This window comes from Lycium ferocissimum, chromosome 3 (assembly GCF_029784015.1).
Source record: "Lycium ferocissimum isolate CSIRO_LF1 chromosome 3, AGI_CSIRO_Lferr_CH_V1, whole genome shotgun sequence".
Classification (NCBI taxonomy): Eukaryota; Viridiplantae; Streptophyta; class Magnoliopsida; order Solanales; family Solanaceae; genus Lycium; species Lycium ferocissimum.
This window is the reverse complement of record NC_081344.1, coordinates 18,653,613-18,673,743: the sequence shown is the minus strand read 5'-3', so window position 1 is coordinate 18,673,743 and position 20,131 is coordinate 18,653,613. Positions and strand designations below refer to the sequence as shown.

The window sequence follows — 20,131 nt, the reverse complement described above, 5'->3', positions numbered from 1 at the left end:
CTCCCCGTACACTTCATTTGAAATACTAAATGAAACCAGAGAATAAGTTCTTGGAAGAAGCTGAAAATCATTTCTAGACGTACATATCCAATGAAATGCATCATTTAAAAATGCCGACGGAACTTCATAAGATTCGGTTGACTCGCTACTTCCACGAGGAATTTTATCAATATTTCTCCAGGAACCAGCCTTTCAATGTGAGAATTTCACCGGTTCTTCAATATCACCTCGCCATCACGAAGTTTTAGGATCTTATAGTCACCACTAGCCGAGTCATAACCTAATCCCAAACAATGCTCGTGCACCGGTGGAAATTCTGGATCGTGAAGTGCTATTGATTCTCCCGTGGAGTGGTTCACAAAGATAAGTCGACCGTAAGCCTAATTTGATCAACAACGCCGATAATGTACCAAGCCGGTGCAACAACAATAGATTATGATTCTAGAGTTTGAAGGCCAATCATATTCTTGTTCATTCTCAACCTTGAACCGACGATAAAGGACAACAATACAAGGAACATATAGCATACTTAGGGCAATATTGGGAAATAAGAAGTTTTTGAGAATGTGGATCATTCTTGGCATGATTGATATGCTTCTTTATAAAGTAAGGATCGGAGATTAATGCCTTCCACAATTTCGAAACACATTTGAATCGAACAAGATACCGCACGGGTAACCTTTTGTGGATCTCCATGAGTATGTCCTCCCGGAATTGGATGCCCATGGCCTAGATAGGACAAGGAAAGTGCTTTAGTAGTTCATTAATGGAAGATGTTAAGTCTTTCGGGCCCATAATATACATATATATGAAAAACAAGAACAAATAGTAATAAAAAAGAAAGCTGTAGCAACTAGAGTTCAAAACAACTTTCAAGTTGAGTCCCATATAATGTCTTTTTTGTCCAAAAGATGGTCTTTTTGGCTCTACCAACAGTTGGAACTAGAGTTCAAAATAGGTTTTCATTTGGTCCGCTCAATGATTGCAACCATTGTTGTTCCAAATAAAGAATACTTGTGGAATGTTAAAGAATAGAGTTACAGTGGTGATTGCGTTTTTATGAGTAGTACCAATATTTTAAAAGGCGCGGGCGTAAGGCAAGACGTTTTACATACGCCTCATCCAGGCATAAGCCCCATGGGTATTTAGTATTTTATAAATTAATAAAATAATCATATAAGTAAAAAAAATACATTAAAATTATATAAAATTAAAAAAATAGTAGAAAAATGTTTATATATATTATGAACATTCTAACATGTGCATGTACCATTAAAAAAAATCTTGAAAAAGTGAATAATTTAACGATGCATTACACAATAACATGACTATGAGGAAACATAATTAGAGTTGTAAAAATGATACTTTGTCCTAATAATTCAAAGATGAAAATGACAGTAATTCAAAGTTATTGTTTTAAAACCAAAACTAGATACAAATTAATACTCATTATAACACAAGTAGCGTAATAGAGTCTTCAAAACATTATCTAAACTAAAGCGATACCAAAAGAAATTCTAAAATTAAAAACTATAAGTTGAAGAAAATAAAACATAAAGAAGAAAAATGCTGGAGGACAAAACTCTTTGCTTTATAGTTTGCACTTTGCATACAAAAGTCTAAAGTGCGTATGTTACTCTATAAACAATAAAGAGAAAAGATTATGAAATGAGGATACACAACTAGAAAGAACTTTTGACGTTTTGAGATTTTTAGTTTGAGAATGTACTACGAGTTAATTATTGGTTATTTAACATTTTTTTTAAAAAAATTATTAAGCAATTTTGGCTCAAATTTGAAAAGTTCTCGGGGCATAACGCCTCTACCTGTAAGTCTCAGTGCGTTTTTGGTACGCCTCGCCCCCGGGCTAGCCCCAAAAACTCATTTTAAAACACTGTAGTACTATCATCGAGGAGTTTTGATAGATTCAGTCGCAAAAGGATTACCACTGAAATCGTGCTCCGAACTAATGAAAAAACAATAGAGCAGTCTTTTTTATTAGCTAGCCATAATATTATAGTTGGAAAAGGCTTTCTTTAATGTGATTAAGCATAACTTGGGAAAATGTCAAAGTCCAAGCAACAACAATTAAACTCAATTGAAAGTAAGAAAGACGAGTGTTTACACCAAACCAATTGATATATGACATGATTAATTGCATTGGTTTGGTGTTAATATCCAGTGAAGGTAAGTTTTTACGAGTAAGACGTTGAAATCAGAATGACCTGATCAACATCCATCTGCTCAGTATTCTTATAAATATTTGCAACGGATTTGAACTACTTCTTGTTCTTCTTCTTCTTCTTCTGTTGACAACCTTTGAAAAGATTAATCTTTTGGGTGGCTTGTTCTTGTCCATTGCTAAACTTTTGATCGAAAAGATTAGTCTTTATTATTGGATTTGCAATGGATTTCTTCTTCTTGTTCTTGTGTATCTTTGGAGCAGAAGTATTTGCTAATTTTCCCTCATGGGGATTGGACTTCTTCTTCTTCATCTTTCTTTGGAGTGATTGATTGTTGAAAAGGCTCATCCGCCTGTAATTTTGCTAGGCTTTCTCAATTGGATCATGCTATGGTTGCTGATGGGCCGGTTCGAGTGGTTTTCGTTTTTGGGCCTGATCCGTAAGCCTTATGGATTGTTTGGTAGGAGGGATATAATGGGATGGAATTATTAATTTCGTGTGATTGGAATTTATCACATATTATGTTGGTGGAATAATTCATTTGTATTCCACCCAATCTCATCTATGAGATAAGTTATTCCATACAGAGAATTGGATAAGAGCCCGTTTGGATTAGCCGTAAAAAAGTGGTTTTTAAGTATAAGTGCTTAAAATACTTTTTAAGTGTCGAAAGTTATTTTATAAATAAGCAGTTGCGTGTTTGGATAAAAGTGCTTAAAGAGTTTTTAGAAGTAAAAGTAGTATTGGAATTAACAGAAAATATAAGGGATAAAAGGATAAAGTTATTGGTCAAACTAAAATGGCTTTTAAGCCAAAAAAAATAAGTTGGGGTTGAATAACTTCTTGATTTTAGCTTATTTTAAACACTTTTTAACTTAATTTAAGCTGTTTTTTATTTTTGTCAAATACCCAAATAAGTTAAAAATGACTTATAAACTGATTTGACCAATTTATAAGTCAATCCAAACTGGCTCTAGGTTAGCTGATCCTAACCAGCCCAATCTCATCGAAATAACTTATTACTCCTGTCAAACGACCCCTAATGGTATGCCCAACTTTTTAAAATTTATTTTTAATTAACTACTATATTTAATAGAGTAATTGAGAGTTTGGTGGCAGTTTCGGTATTTTCATGTTCACTTGCGGTCCAATGTTTTTTTAGCTTTTGATACCACATAGTTGGGGCATTTAATTATAGGTGATGTTTTAGTTTTAAAATTGAAGAGTGGTGACTGAGTTTTAATTATTGAGTAGAGATGATAAAATTTGATTAGTGATTAAGGAGTTTTGAGTTTGTCCAATAGTTTCATTTTTGACACTTTGACCCTCAGCTTTATTTTTAACACTTTGCCCTCAAGTTTTATTTTTAACACTTTGCCCCAAAGTTTTATTTTTAACACTTTGACTCAACCACTATAAATCCTAAAATACCAAAATCGGAAAAAAAAAAAAAAGCTCCTCTTCAGCGCCGTTTTCTCCATTTTTGTTCTTCGTGATGCTCTCTTCGTCTTCTCTTCTTCTGCTGCTGCTTTCTTTTTCTTCTTCTTCTTCTTGTTGGTCCGCCATTATTGGTGCTTTCTTCTTCTTCTTCTTCTTCTTCATCCACTATTGCTCAAGAAAAAAATCATCCGATTTTGCAATTTTTTGATTGAGTGTCATTGGTGTAGCACTGGCACTACTTCATAAGTGTTTTCCGGTCCATTGATAAGTAAAACAATACTGTTTTGTTTCAATTGTTCATCTGAGTATAGTTGCCCTAGTTGCCGATTTTCCCAAATTAGTTACAGTAGCAGTTGTAGTTGTTGCAACAAGTTCTAAAGCTATTGTATAAGAGCTTCTGAACTTTTTGCATCAGCTGTTGTAGTTTCTGCAAGAGTTGTTGATAAATTATGAAGTTGTTGCAACAGATACAATTACTAAAAATGTGAATAAATAATTTACAACAGATGTTGTACTTTATGCAACAACTGTGAAATCTGTTGGAGAGCTCCTACTTTTTCTAACAACTGAGTTACTTGTTGCAACAAGCATGATACTTGTTGGATCAAGTACAACAGCTGTTGGACATACTTTACAGTTGTTGGATGAAACAGAGATTGAAGCTGTTTCCAACAAATAAGTGAGTTGTTGCAACTAGTAACCTACTTGTTGCAACAAGTCTGCTATTTGTTTCAACAGGTCACTTAGTTGTTGCATTTTGATATGAAACAGACAAAAACTGAAGCTATCTCAAACAAGTAATCAAATAGTTGGAACAAGTTAGATACTTGTTGCAACAAGTACGTTGGTTGTTCCAACAATTTCATATAGTTGTTCCATTTTGTTATGAAACAGAGTACAAGTTAGATACTTGTTGCAACAAGTACGTTAGTTGTTCCAACAATTCATATAGTTGTTCCATTTTGTTATGAAACAGAGACAAAAACTGAAGCTTTCTCCAACAAATAAGTGAGCTGGTGCAACTAGTAACCTACTTGTTGCAACAAGTCAGTTATTTGTTCCAACAAGTCACTTAGTTGTTGTATTTTGTTATGAAACAGAAAAATTGAAGCTGTCTCTAACAAGTAATCAAGTAGTTGGAACACTTTACATAATTGTTGCAACAAGTACGTTAGTTGTTCCAACAAGTTAGATAGTTGTTCCATTTTGATATGAGACAAGGATAAAAACAAATAAGCAAGCTGTTGCAACTAGTAACCTACTTGTTGCAACAAGTCAGTTATTTGATTCAACAAGTCACTTGTTGCATTTTGTTATGAAACAGACAATTGAAGTTGTCTCCAACCAGTTACCAAGTGGTTGGAACAAGTTACATACTTGTTGCAACAAGTACGTTGGTTGTTCCAACAGGTCAGATGTTCCATTTTGATATGAGACAGAGACAAAAATTGAAGTTGTCTCCAACAAATAAGCGAGTTGTTGCAACTAGTAACCTATTTGTTGCAACAAGTCAGTTATTTGTTCCAACAAGTCATTTAAAGTTGTCATTAAGTTAACTAATTTTGGTCCAAAATTACAGGAAAAAACCACTCAATAATTAACTTAATCATAAATTTAAGTGGGCTTTATGCTTGGGGTGGTCAAAGTTGTCACCTAGAGTAATTTCAACACTTAACATTCAAGTGTTGTAATGCGACATTGTAATGCGATAGCTTTGAACATCCAAGCTCAAAGGCCGCTCAAAATTGTGATTAAGTTAACTAATTTGGGTCCCAAATTACAGAAAAAACCACTCAATAATTAACTTAATCATAAATTTAAGTGGGCTTTGGGCTTGGGGTGGTCAAAGTTGTCACCTAGAGTAATTTCAACACTCGACATTCAAGTGTTGTAATTACTAGATGTGACAACTTTGAACATCCAAGCTCAAAGGCCGCTCAAAATTGTGATTAAGTTAACTAATTTGGGTCTCAAATTACAGAAAAAATCACTTGTTGCTCCCAAACGTACACGCAAGTATATACGGTCGTACAAGTAATATAGGATTTTAAAGTCCAGATATCGTACCCACAGGGACTTATGATTAACTATTTACTAAATTAAACTAATGCTAATTGTCTAAACAAGAAATGAAATTCAAATTTATATTTGTAAACTAACTAAAAATAAAAGAAAGCAAATAATGAACTTTAACCAAGAAAGAGCGGATTTTTATCGGAGAAGATATAGATCTAGGGCTATGACCACTAACAATCCAGTTGAGTCTTCAAATCGTTCTACCCATGGGTTACTAATGGGTTAATTATAACTTTATGAGTATCTTCCGAGTTGCTCACAAACCTGTAGATGCTACTATAACGCCTATATTCCTATGGTCGTTAGAGGTAACAAGAACGCATTTACTTCTCCGTATTCAACTAAGCAAGGCTAAAGGGTATATTCCTATCCTCAGTAGCGAAACGACTAATCGAACAAGCTCTATTTATTCTTATTACGTATGCAAATTCCCTATCCCTAGTTCAATTCACACGCCATAGATAGTATATAATTAGTGATCAAGTAATTAAACAATTAAGCACAAGAATAAATAAGCAACCCAAAAATATGGAAATTTAATAGATAGAAACGATAATTAAACGTCAACTTTCATGTTTGTGTCAAAGTCCTAGAACTAAAGAGGTTAGCTCCACATAGACATGGAGGAAAAACAACAAATCATCCGAATAAAAAACGTAAAAATGAGTAATACAGAGAAGAGAAGGTAAAACCCTGTAACTACGGCCTCCACGGCGGCTCCAAGCTCTCTCTAAGTCCAATGTTCTGAACTAAGCGATTTCAAGTTATCCAAAGTTATCCCAAAGTTATGTAAAAACCCTGTAGAATATGTATTTATAAGGTACCAAAAGGCCTAGGCTTTTAAAAACCAATTCCAACTCGGATAGGGAAAAAATCACGGACTGCATAATAAAATTCAGAGTTTCTGCTCTGTCATCCTGACTTGTAAAACCCTGTAGCAGTTACTGTAGCACGCGTTTCTGCTCTGTCATCCTGACTTGTAACGTCCATAATTCTCTACTCCGATGTCGTATCGACAAGCGGTTTGTTGCGTTGAAAACTAGACTCGACGAACTTCATTTTAGGCTTTTGAAACACCTTAAAAACCCCAATATACTAGGAGATATACCCCTCCAAAGCTGACCCAAAATTCTGTCAACTTTTTTCCAAATTTTTCACAAACTTATTTTCTTCGATTTGCTTGATTCCGAAACCTTTAGACGCTTTCTTAACACTTGGTAAGAGTATTCATTAACCTTATAAGGGTTACATGACCTCTTTGATCTTGCGTTAGTTTACTCACAACGCACATGACGCAGAATATTTTTCCGAGGTGTAACAACATATTACAAAAAATCAGAGTTTTTAAGCAGTATCAAATCTGTTGTAGCAACTAGGTTATATGTTGGGTTTTTCCAATAAGTGGAGTGGCTCAAGTTTGATTAGTTACTTGTTAGAACGGATTAGCAACTTGTTAAAATAGATTAGTAATTTGTTGCAACTTCTTCAACAACTGTATGATCTGTTGCAATCATTTAGGCAACTTGTTTAAACAGATTAGTTACTTGTTGGAACGGATTAGTAACTTGTTGAAACAAATTAGTAATTTGGTGCAACTTTTTCAACAACTGTATGATCTATTGCAATACTTTAGGCAACTTGTTTAAACAGATTAGTAACTTGTTTAAACAGATTAGTAACTTGTTTAAACAGATTAGTTACTTGTTGGAACGGATTAGTAACTTGTTAAAACAGATTAGTAATTTTTTGCAACTTTTTCAACAACTGTATGATCTGTTGCATCTGTTGCAACAGCATTCATAAATAATATAAAGGACAAAAAAATCATTCAAGTAGTAATTTGTTAAACAGCCAGCTAAAGGCTCCAAAACTTTATCTATCACACCCACTTCCCACCGCGACTGCATCCTCGCCACTGAGTTGTCGCACAATAGAGTTTCGGGCTTCATCATGTTAGTGTCGATAAAAAAGTACTCAATAAAAGCAAGTGAATATGATCCGCATGTCATTGTATTTTCATTGCAGGGGAGATTCTCCTTCCGCACAAATTCCCAAGCTTCGTTAAGCAGCTTTTCAGGCAAGTGTTCAAACATGCCACTCTGCTTCAGTAGCTTCGGCCATAATTCAATGACTGGTTGGATGTGCATGAAGAACTCATCATCTTGGATTTGTGGGAGATTGCAGTCATAAACATTTATCACCCTCTCCTCAATTATGAATTCGAGGGTGACAAACTGTCTGACATTTATGTTCATGATAGTAAGCAACCTTTTGGCACCAACCCACTGGCGACAACCCTGGCTGGTATAGTACCTCTACAATAAGCGATAACATCATCATCCCATATAAAATCATCAAGCATTTGCTTGAATGGAATAGCTTCCGGCTGTGTGCTTTCATTCGACAACTCTGTGTACCGCTTGACCATGATATTGTAGAAGTTGAGACCCAAAATTATATATGTGGAAGCATAGTGCTCAGTGAAAGTGCTTTGCCTCACACACATTATGAGCATCTAGATACTGCATTAAAAGTATGAGAAAGGTCATCGCCTGAATAACTAAGTGAGTAGTTGCAACAAGAAAAATACTTGTTGCAACAAATATATAACTTGTTGCAACTAATACAACCAAAATAAGACTTTTTCAATAAAAATAAGTGTTGTTTTCAAACTTACACTGGCCAGCCACCAATCTTCCATGCTTATCATTATCTTGAAGTCATCAGCCTTAAATTCATGCAATGAATACATCGTACAATATTCAAAGAATTTAGAAAATGGATGAGTCTTGTCCAGTTTCATCTTCTCTTTCATAATACTAATCACCTCTATCTGACATGATTATTTGTACCTTTCTGAACTAGCCTTTCAACCTCGTTAATAAGTACCCTTAAGACATTTACTGCTTGAGATTTTTCATGCAACAAATAGACATAACCATACCGAGGAAGTCATCAATAAAGGTGATAATGTATTTTTCTTTATGGGGTAAAATAGTCAAAGGTTGGTCAAATCAAAAGTGTTTATAAGTTGAAAATCACAAGTTATGGGTGACCAACTCATGATTTCTAGCTGATTTTGGTTTATAAACACTTGAGACTTATAAGCACATTCGATACTTATTAGAGGTGTAGATAAGTCAAAAAGTACTTATAAACGGGAGAAACCAACTTATAAGCTTAGCCAAGAAGAACAAGGCTTTTACACTCGCTACAGAAGAGTTATGTTGCCATCGCCAAGAAGTGGAGAGCGATAAGCTGCAAGTTAACAAGGATTGTGAACCAGCATGGGAGTTGATCATACGGAACAAGGTCTAGGTGAGAGGTTAGTCAGTTCCAAGGCCTGCCATCTTAGCTCAGCAGGGAAGTCAGCAACACAGCCAATTCTTGGTCCAGCACCTGTTGACCACGCCTGGGAAAGTTGATGACCAAGTTGATACGACTTCGTGGACTTCTCTGAATGAATCCTTCGCAGTATTGCGGTCTTTGGCACCTTTGTCATTGGGATCTGAAGACCGCCTGAGAGCGATCGGTTATAACTACTCGTTTGAGCTACCAGATTTGGGGCTGATTCCGATGGAACGCCTTTTTCCTTTTCCTTTCGAAGATTAGTTTGAGAAGGAGAATTCGATAGAACTGAGAATTCAGATGCAGAGCCACTTCCAATAGACTTTCCATCTTCATAGCTTTCATAGTCTTCATTTGCTTTTCTTATCTGATGGTAGATCGGAAAAGACGACGATTGCACTAGTTTAAAAGTGGACAAGTCATCACGAGAAAAGGCAAGTAAAATCATATGCAGAGTAGACAGTAAGGTAAGCACAGCAAGACTAGTTGAGATTTAAGTGCATCACATCTTTTCGATCATGAGAATAGCAAGTAAAATAGTATCGAAGCACTTATGTAGAGTAATACTTAGAGCAAGAGTGAGTTGAATCCTATCCTTAATAGCAATAATTAATTTTTTCCCTTAATATTTGTTATTGGGCTAAGGAGAACAATTCCAGTAATTTAAAGCCTAACTTTGATGGCCTGAAGGGCTTGCATTTCTCTTGAATATAATACTTTCCTATATCTTTGACATTGCCTTGGTGCCTTTCCTAGTGTTAACTTCTTAATTACCAAAAAATGTTGTTCAGAGTATGGAACATTCGGCACTAAAAGGAGCAACACTAGGTACAAAAAATATCACTAACCTCAACTTTATCCAGGTTGACCCCATTTTCATTAAGAAATGATAAAAAGCTGTCAAGCCTATCTTCAGTCGGGCGATAATGTCCACTATATGCTGAAATAGACTGAAAGGAATAAAATGTCAATAATACAGCAAAGTTCCAAGCAAATGATTGTAAACGGCAAGTTAGATTCAGCTTTCTAGTTGCATGCAAAGAATTCAGATAGCATACCCTCCTCCTTTCACACCTTCTATTTGCAAATTAAGCAGTTGAATACATATGTAACAAGGAAGACAAAATGGCAAAAACAATTTTCCACTTGCAAATTAAGCAGCTGAATACATAATATGTAATAGGGAAGACAAAAAGTAAAAACAATTTTCTTCTTCTAGAGTTTCACCTATATTAGTCGGGGTGTATGATGAAATGAAATGAAATTACATAAAAGATGGTATTAATTTTGATAGTATGGCTTTATGAGTGATGAAAAAAATTGATCAATTAGGATGATTTTACAAACATCAGACTTTAATAACTGGACATTGTCACTGCCATATACAAGTATTTTCTAATTTGAGAAAGTTGCGTCCAGCATCAGGCAGCACCAGCTTAGATTAAAGTCGGAAGATATCAAGTATGACTAAAGGGAAATGAAACTACCTAACCAGCATGATCTAAAGGATATGCCTTTAAACTACTACCACAAACCGTTAAGAGAGCATAATTTAGATGATAAAGATTACTGGGATACAGAAACTGATTTACCTTAACTCTTCCATCCTCTACCACTAGTCTTCCAGCAGCTAAAGTAGCCCCACCAGCAAGAAAACTGGAATGATGAAACATTCCTTTCTTTTTCTATAAAACATTACGGAAACAAACCTTACTACGAGTAACAAGGACAATCATCAAAAGCATTTACAGAGTAACTTTTTTACCACTCACTTCACCAGCATAGAGTCTTCTTGACGTGCTCATCACAAAAATCCACTTTGCCCCTGGCAATCCTTTAGTTGTATCAAGAAGATTTCCAGTTTTTTCGTGCACAATTTTCCCATCAGCAACAATATATTCATTATGTTCTCTCTCTTGCTGATTAAAGAAAGATGAGGAGGAAACAATCAGGAACTGCATGCTAATATCAGGCAGCGTGACTAAAGGATTATGCAGAAGTTAACAGGTTCACTTAAGGGACAAAAATGGGCAATTTGAACATGCAAAAGAGCTATATTTATATCCGATAGTGTGAAATGCTGCTAATCAGATCTATCATAAAGGCTAAAGAGCAACAACGTCCGCATAAATACTTAAGCCAGTTATCTGTTATAATTAATGATTGGCGTCGAGATTAATGATATGCTGTGTAAGTAACAAAAAATTCAACACATACAGGTCCAAGGTACTTGATACTTTGCTTCTGAAGCTTAGATCTTGGACAGTCTTCGAGATCAACCTTTTTGCCATCTCCAAGGTCTAACCTGCAGTTTTTTTAGAAACTTCTAAGTAACCTTACAGAACACTCATTAGGATTCACATCTTATAAGCAGCTTCACAGAAAAACACATGTTGTCTCATCCATATGGTAATGAAACTGCCCAGTAAAAAGAGAAGCCAATGATGCAGAATGTTCTTGGACTTGATATTGAGGTAAAAGTTCACCAAGATATAGTAAAAGAATTCCTTCAAAACTTTACCAAAAGCACATGTATTTCCTCTTGGGTTAGAAACATTAGATAATCTTGGAAAAAATTTGCACTAATACTGATTTTATCCTATCGTCACAAATGGAAATTAAAAAAACAGCTCTGATTGTGGGGTTTGTTTCAAATGCAAAAACTAAAAATAATTCGTGTTAGAATATCAAGTGAATATGTGTGTCTAGATTCATACAAATATAGGTTAACTGTACCAGAATAAAGAAAACCATATGTTTGTGTCTCCTTATATGGTCTTAGACATTTCTCATCCCTTGAGCTAAGTTTTGGGTATGAACTAGGCCCAAGGTCCCATTTTCGTAACACTTCATAAAAAGAAAAAAAAAATCAGACCAAACACAATTAAGAGAAGTCTGTTCACTTTCTACAAGAAAAAGTTGGAAAACTACTCCAAAGGTGTAGTTTTTTTGCAAAAACTGAAAAGCTTTTCTCTAACAGTGTTTGGTTGAAAAAGTAGGAAAATTCTTAAACAAATGAATTATTTTTCAAGCAATTTCTGAGAGCAAACAATGTCAAAATTCTTACCAGAAGAAGAAGGGCTGACCAGAGTCAGTTTTACACCATTCTTCATAATAAATATGCAAGTTATGCCCATAACGATGGCGTGGATCAATCTATAATGCAACAATACAGAGGTCAACAAATAAAACTTACAAAAATTAACAAATTAAACGGGAATTTTTAGAGCAGGAAAACAGAAAGCCAGAGGAGAAAGACACAGTGACTGACCGCCTCAATCCAGTGTTGAAATGCCAATTTCTGAGCTTTAGCATCTTTGGACAGACCTTTACCAACCTGAACAATACAGAATTACATTTGAATGAAAATTACCTCTATGTCTACTAAGAAAATATTTACGCCACGTAGCCCATATTATGAGTTTGTTACCCGGTTTAGCCTGTAATTTTGTATAAACACCTTTTATACACTTTTATACAAGGTTCATTATGTATAATACTTTCCCCCCGGTATAATGTTGTATAATATTATATATCGGGCTACGTGGCGTAATATTTTATGTCGGGTTGTATATTTTTGAAATGAACTTTTGAAGTTATACCTTGGAAGCATTTAAGCTTATGCGATTCCAGCGGGAAGACACCGTTTCTGGTTTCATGAAGTTGAAGAAAGAAACTGTACTGTGATTCAACCGAGCATAATCTATGGCTTGCCACCTTTAATTCATCAAAGAATAACTCAATAAAGAACAAAAATATACATGATTACTCCTTTTTAGTGTGCTATTGAAATAATTATGATCCTCACTTTCACTGCTGACAGAGTATAATAACTGACGACACAAATGCAAGCCTCATCAGGTTATCACAGAATAACACAGTAAACAACACAATATACATGATTACTCCCTTTAGAGTGCTATTAAAGCAATTAATTATGGGAAAAATTACAGCCCAATGCCTTCAGGTGATCTGGTTTATAAAATATGACCAAATGTATAGGTTTTGTATATTTATATATATAATATACATATTATACACATACTCAACATATAATGTACATAATCAGTGTATGCATTTTGTATACTTTTGTCATGTTGGTAAACAAGTTTGGTGGAACTCTACCTATTGATAAGTTTCCCTAACAATTATCCTCCCTTTCAATGTAAGAGTATAATAATATCCACGACAACAAATTATTACGCCTCAATGCTAAGCAAATTGAGATTGATTATGAGGGTGTTTGGATGAGCTTATTTCTATGTTCTAAGCTGGGCCTTATTTCACTAGATAAATGAAGTCAAACGTACTAATTATTTTTTTGAGCTTATTTTAAGCACAAAATGACTTTAAGCCGCCACCCAAACACTCAAAAGTTTTAAAATAAATTTTTATAAGCCAACTTATAAGCCAATCCAAACGGGCTCTATATGTTCCTCATCTCAAACTAATCTATTACTCCCTCTTTCCCAAATATGTGACACATTTTGAATTGTAAAAGTTAAATTTCTCTAAATTTGACCGTGAATTCAGACGTTGAATCTTTAAAAGTACTACAAGTCACAATGCTTAGCAACTCAAAATATTTAAAAGATATATAAAAATTTCACTAGTCAAAGACTCTCAAAATCCGAAAGGTGCCAGATAAATTGGAAAGGAGGGGTACATATATAAAATTAAAAATTGTAGACGAAAGTATAAGTCAGAATAGAATAATATACAATTTTTTTTTTTAATAAGTTTGTTTATAGGTTAATAGTTATTGAGCAAATACCAGAGCACTTCAGCAACCACAGCAGAGTCAGCTAACATGCGCCGGGTACGGTAACTCCTATAAACCTTCTGCACTTTCATTGCAGCATTTGAAACAGACGTGTCTGAATGCTCAACATACGAGGAATATGGAAGCTGAGAGTTGAAATCAAAACTAGACATAGCTTGAGTTTTCACTTCCATTAAAACAAGAAGAACGAAAAAACAAGAACAAGTGTAGTAATATAATAGAAGTTTCTAGAGAGAGTATTGGGAGTTTAGGAGAGGGGAATTGTATGGAATATTTCATTCACTATTCAGAGCTACTTATAAACGAGGGGAAGGGTTCCTTCCCATTAATGCAGACTATACGTGGTTATCTATGTGTTTTTGCTGGTCCGCCCACCTGTCAGTGTTGTCATGATACCTTTTTGGGGGAATTAGTATTTAACTCAACTCCATGCACTGCTGGTGGCCTAGTATTTTATTTTCAATAATATTAGATATACTAATTCTATTGGTACGATTAATCTATGTTTTGCTGCGTAAAATCTATTAAAAAAGTAAGCTTTTTCTGTCAAAAGTTATTCATTTATGATTCAATTTCGGTTTTTGATTAAAGATGAAGAGATCTCATTGATGTCATTAAATCCTTTGGCGGTGGTTTTAACATATAGATGTTGCCAAGGGCGGAGTTAGTGATAAAGGATTTGATCTTGGACTTAGCTCAATTCAACAAACTATCTCAAGATGTGGGGACTGTTCAAAATCATATAAAGAAATCGTCTCGCATCCCGCCTGATATCTGGGAAACTCCCATGCACGCGCAGGCCTACTAATTGGACGGTGGACAAGATACTATGAGACCCAACATCGGTGAAATAAGAAATTAGGTGGGTTTGGCTTTGCCGTTGTGATAAAAAAAAAATAGGCATTACATTTAACTCAATCCCAAAAGCTAGCTCAAAAGGTGAGGAACGTCTACGACAATATAAGAAGACAAATTTTTGTGCCACTCACGGATGAGGGGAACTCAACAACTAAAATATAAGCTATTGTTTAGTTGAATCCAGTAATTTTGGTCCAAGCTATGTAGTTATCTTAAAATCTATTAAATTAATATAAATTTAAAATTTAAAATTCAACTACTTAAATAAATTAGAATTTCAACTTCATAAACTTTAAATTCTGATTCCACCACGTGTTGATCACGGAGAAGAAAACTTAAATAAACAGTTGAGATAATGAGCGGTCATTGAATTCAAGGTTTATGAGATTTTAATTCGAAAACTGACCGCAGACCCATCCAGCAGGATAAGGATCTAATAATTGGTCTCATTTTTCTTCGCCTACCCATATTAGTTAGGTCCCAAAATCTTTTACACCATAAATGTGCTTTTAAAATAGTACTAATAATAGTAGTTAGATTGATGTTGCATGTGGATGACTACAGTAAAAACATACTGCTTTCTTTACTTAGAGAGAAGTCCTAAGCCTTTTCAAGTTTAATATATAATTTTTTGCAAAATAAGTCAAATTTCTGGATCAAGAGGTTGAGGTTTGAACTCCGACGAAGAATACGTGTCAAGGATATCTGATTTCTTGCTTCTGATGATATGAATCAAACAACAATTGGTGTAAAAAGGGGTGGAAACGGGTTAATTGGACCCTTTACGGTTTGAATAGAAAAAGTTGAATCTGTAAAAAATCTTTTATATGTTATTTTCATATCTTTTTATATACAAAAATGAAGATCTCTTATAAAAAGTTAAATATAAAATTTAAAATAACTTTTTAAAAGTTGCAATTGTTTGATAATTAAGATATGTAAATTTAAACACATAATTTAAAAGGATGGAAAATGACTATTGTTGTGCTTTGCGGAAGAGGTTTTGCGGGGAATGTATTGAAAGAAAAATAGAAATGAATAAGGTAATTATTCAAGTGGATGTTCAATTGGTTCAGCGATACATGTAGTCGATTGGATAAACAGTTCGTAGATATTTGTTTAGCTCTTCATTATTTCAACCTTTCTTGTAGGCTTCCTGTTTTATGAACACGACAATTAAATCAAATTTTTTCTTGTGGGGGTTCCTATTTACATAAAAAAAACTAAGCCCAGTTAATATTGACAAGTCTTAACAGAGCACTTCTATATGTTGTTAGGCTATTCAATCGTGGTCTTTCCTGCAGGAATCATAAAGAAGGATGTTGATTCCTCTGCATGGCCCATTAAATTACGTAACTGTCAATGTGCTGTCGACATTTGCTTTTTCAATTCACTATGGTAATATTAAACTTCGGTTAATATATTTAATTTTTTCAGTAAGACATATGCCATTTTACTTAAGAGTCAGCTCGAATACGTTTCTCAAAACCATTAGATTAATCACGTTTCAACATACAATTTAGATTTCTGTTTCTATATTCTCATATGTATATAAACCCACAACATAAAACTTTCTCAATTCTTATACAATCTTACCAAATGAGCAAGTATAGCTCATAACAAAATTAATTGATCAAACTTTAGTTCAATAAAAAGGAAAATTTAATTTGAATAGTAATGTAACTACTCTTTAATATAATCCTCTCACAAAATAAAGGTTGTAAAAGTTAATGAGATTGGTAAATGGTTGGTGGGAATAATTGTTAAAAATATCTACTAACTTATGAGTCCTTTTTTACAAAATATAAACTTATGGGTTAAGTTTTACATTTAAAAATTCTTAAAATCATGATTTGAAATCCCAAATCATGTCTTTTTGAGATTTAGATTTCATCTCATGAGATTTAAATTTACGTCCAAACGTCGATTTCATCTCATGCATACGGAATTTACGTCCAAAACGCCTACTTAGATTATTGTAAAATTATTTGCAGAATATTGTTTTTTTGGTTAAAACATATGCCATTTTGGTTAATTAGAGTATTGTAAAATAATTTTTAGAACGTCAAGCAATTACGGCCACATATACACCAAACCGTATTTTCTTTTGTGCCGACCTATAAAGAAAAGTTTAAGTTTTGTATACTGATAATGAATAGCGAAGAATGAATACGTTGTTCATTTAGGAATTTTCACCGGTTAAAAGATTACGAGGGTCTTTGGCTAAGTTTCTTATGCTCGCTCAATCCACATATGTCTCTTTTAAGATCGGTTCGCTCTCCACTTTCAACCCGAAGGCGCACAGTTCGAGTCACTGAGCGGGATCGTGCCGAGGGAGTTCTTGGGGGAGGGGTTTAAAAAAAAAAAAATATATATATATATATATATATATATATATATATATATATTTAACAAAAAAAAAAAACTTTTTAAGATAGACAGAGAATAATATTTATTTATTATCCTAATTATTTCGATTACCCAGCTAAATAACAACCTTGCTTTTTAGTATATGCTACTGATATTTGTTTTAAATTTGAAAAATTATAAAGAAATACGAGGAAACGTTACTATTCTTTTTCGGATTGGGCTCCTCTCCATTTCCCTTCTCTCCATTTTCCCCAAGTTCTACCTTGGATTAGAGACACATGGCATGAATTAAAATTAATGGCTAAGATTTAATCGACAAAAAAAAAGGCCCTAACCATGATTTACATAATTAATAACTTATCCATAAATATATTAATATTTTCTCTCTCTTCCTATTTTACTTTCCTACCCGATAAAATATCTTTTCTCGATTTACTCTATTATTTTCTGCCACTTTTTTTTTTCCTACGCAGAAATAGACCCCATTATTCAATCGGTGATATTTTCTGTTTTTTTTTTTTTCCAATTATGATGCTTACTAATTCACATAATGTAGACCCCATTATTCAATCTAGAACGTTATATTTCTCGAAAGAAATTGGTTTATATTCAAAATATTCCATTAAAGAGTTGTCATAATTGGAAAAAAATGGAATATTAAAATAGGAAGAGAGAGAAAATATTCTAACATATTTATGGATAAGTTATTAATTATGTAAATCATGGTTAGGGCCTTGTTTTAGTCAATTAAATCTTAGCCATTAATTCTAATTCATGTCATGTGTCTCTAATCCAAGGTAGAACTTGGGGAAAAATGGAGAGGAGCCCAATCCTTCTTTTCCGTTGTGTATGTGATTATATCTTTCTAAATTTAAACGTGGGAGATTAGTCTAAGAAACAACGCAGACAAAAGTACAGCTTAAAAGCCCAGTCCTTCTTTTCCGTTGTGTATGTGATTATATCTTTCTAAATTTAAACGTGGGAGATTAGTCTAAAAAACAACGCAGACAAAAGTACAGCCTAAAATTTCATATATAATTTAGTTGTTGACGACAAATACTGAATTGTTTAAACCGGTGAGGAACTGGTGGTTACTATTAAATTGACAAACGAAAAGTAATTGTCTGTGACCCAAGAAGACAAATATCAAATGGCTTAAATTTTCGAGTTTTAACTGCCTACCAAAAGAGATAATTTCTTTATTTTTCTTCAATAACGACGAACTTATTCACATTTCGGAGGCACAATTAAGACGAAGAGGAGAGATAGTATAACAAAGAGATAAGGGATCAAAATCCCGTAAGTTATTAGTATGTTTTTATTAATTTCATATTTGAACTATTGAACTATATCTAGTTTAAGTTATCCTCTGAATTATAACTTTCATGTGCTACCCCCCCAATGCTCCTTCCCTATATGGAGTTCGAAACCTAGCCCAAAGACAATCATTGGGTGAACTGTATCATTTTTGTGTTTGTTGACCTAAGGTAAAGGAGAGAAGGTTTGATTGAAAGTAATATGTCTGCAGCGATCTGTCGTCAACGATTTCACCGGAACACAATCAATGAAAGGTCTAATCCCCTCGCCCTAAAATTCTCACGTCTGTATTAGTTTCATACCTAAATTATGCCTTGTTTACATTACCACCCTGAACTATAACTTTCTGTGTGCTAACCCTCCCCTCGCCCCCCCCCCCCCCAAACTCATTATATAACAATGCGTATAAGGTGCGCGCGCTTAACTACCTACTGACCTTCTAATTTTAAATAGGGAAAAGGGTCAAATTTACCCTCCAAGTATGGGTTATAGTTTAAATTTGCCCTCCATCAAAGTTTGGGATCAAATTTGTCCTGATATGGATGGAAGTCTGTCTTGGACTCCACAAACACAAAAAAAATTAGCCACGTCGACGTACACTCCCAAACCCAATTCTCCTTTTAACCCGTTTCCCAGTCCCAATTCTCTTAAACCATCGAGACTATTGCTGACACTAAGGCACCATGTAGTAATGTGAAAAGTCGAAGTTTTAATCGCATCGAGGTACACACGTAATGCATGTGGAAAAATAGGAGGCATGTAAGAAAAATTTCTATAAAGAAGTAGTGAATAAATGTTTAATACGACTAAGGATTCGCTGTTCTCTCCCGTAAACATAGAATTTATTTCACCAAAGAAAGCTTTCTTGAACATGACATCTATCTTAGGTGAACTTTGATGGAGCTAACTTAACTCATTGTTGCCGCCTCCTTGTCGGAACCTCTAAAAAACTATTCAAGAGAACTGAAAATGGATTTTCAAAGCTGAACTGCATAAATTTATTTTGTTGTCTTGTTATCACTTTTGCTGGATCATAGCTTTTCTGATCTGTACGTATACGTTTAGGAATGTATTTCGAGAAAATGTTTTCCTCTATTCAGAAATGCTCTGAAGAGTTCATGAAGAAACCTTCACTATGACAAAACAAATGCTGCAGGGGCATTTTTTTTTTTTTTCAAAAGAGAATTGGGTTAAGAGAATTGATTGGGAGTCTACGTGGAGCCTATGTGGATCCGACGTGGCTATTTTTTTTGTATTGTGAAGTCCAAGTCAGACTTTCATTCGTATAAGGGCAAATTTATCAAGTATCCTAATGGGGAGGGTAAATTTGATCCCAAACTTTGACGGATGGCAAATTTAAACTATAAACCAGACTTGGAGGGTAAATTTGACCCTTTTCCCTCCATATAAGGGCAAATTTATCAAGTATTCCACTACTAAAAAATCCTGATTTACCTAGGGAATTTACCGAGGGACGTCCATCGATAAACAGGATTTACCGAGGGACACCATCGCAGATTTTAGGCTCGTAGGGAATTTGACCCTTGGTAAATAATACCGAGGGACACTCTCGCAAATACCGACGGGAGACCCTCTCACATCCCTCGTACTTCCCTTCCATCATCTTCACAAATTAAATATACCGAGGACGACTCTCGATACTTAAAAAATATATATAATATTTATATATCATTTACCAAGTGGACAAAGAATCGGTATATTACTTTTAATCAAATTAAATTTTTAAATACCCGGG

The 20,131-nt window shown here is 34.3% G+C and overlaps 1 protein-coding gene across 2 annotated transcripts; it reads right to left on the bottom strand.

Moving 5' to 3' along the window:
- Positions 1-8,835: 8,835 nt before the first annotated feature.
- LOC132049958 (IQ domain-containing protein IQM3-like) lies at positions 8,836-14,048 on the bottom strand. Of its 2 annotated transcripts, none has more exons than XM_059440945.1 (9): positions 13,822-14,047; positions 12,650-12,764; positions 12,319-12,384; positions 12,115-12,203; positions 11,265-11,352; positions 10,820-10,966; positions 10,640-10,732; positions 9,896-9,997; positions 8,836-9,414 (listed from the first exon to the last, which is right to left on the bottom strand). In XM_059440945.1, the coding sequence occupies exons 1-9, from the start codon at positions 14,001-14,003 to the stop codon at positions 8,998-9,000; spliced, it is 1,299 nt and encodes a 432-aa protein (XP_059296928.1). In that variant the 5' UTR covers positions 14,004-14,047; the 3' UTR covers positions 8,836-8,997. The 2 variants fall into 2 exon arrangements, with proteins under 2 accessions (XP_059296928.1, XP_059296929.1); XM_059440946.1 differs by having other exon boundaries at positions 9,275-9,446; positions 13,822-14,048.
- Between the last annotated feature and the right edge of the window lie 6,083 nt (positions 14,049-20,131).

Coding starts and splice junctions, on each gene's coding strand:
- LOC132049958 (XM_059440945.1), bottom strand. CDS start 14,003: ATGGAAGTGAAAACTCAAGCTATGTCTAGTTTTGATTTCAACTCTCAG. Junction 11,353..12,114: donor GGTCAGCCCTTCTTCTTCTG/GTAAGAATTTTG, acceptor AAAAAACTGCAG/GTTAGACCTTGGAGATGGCA. Junction 9,415..9,895: donor TCAACCTGGATAAAGTTGAG/GTTAGTGATATT, acceptor ATCTACCATCAG/ATAAGAAAAGCAAATGAAGA.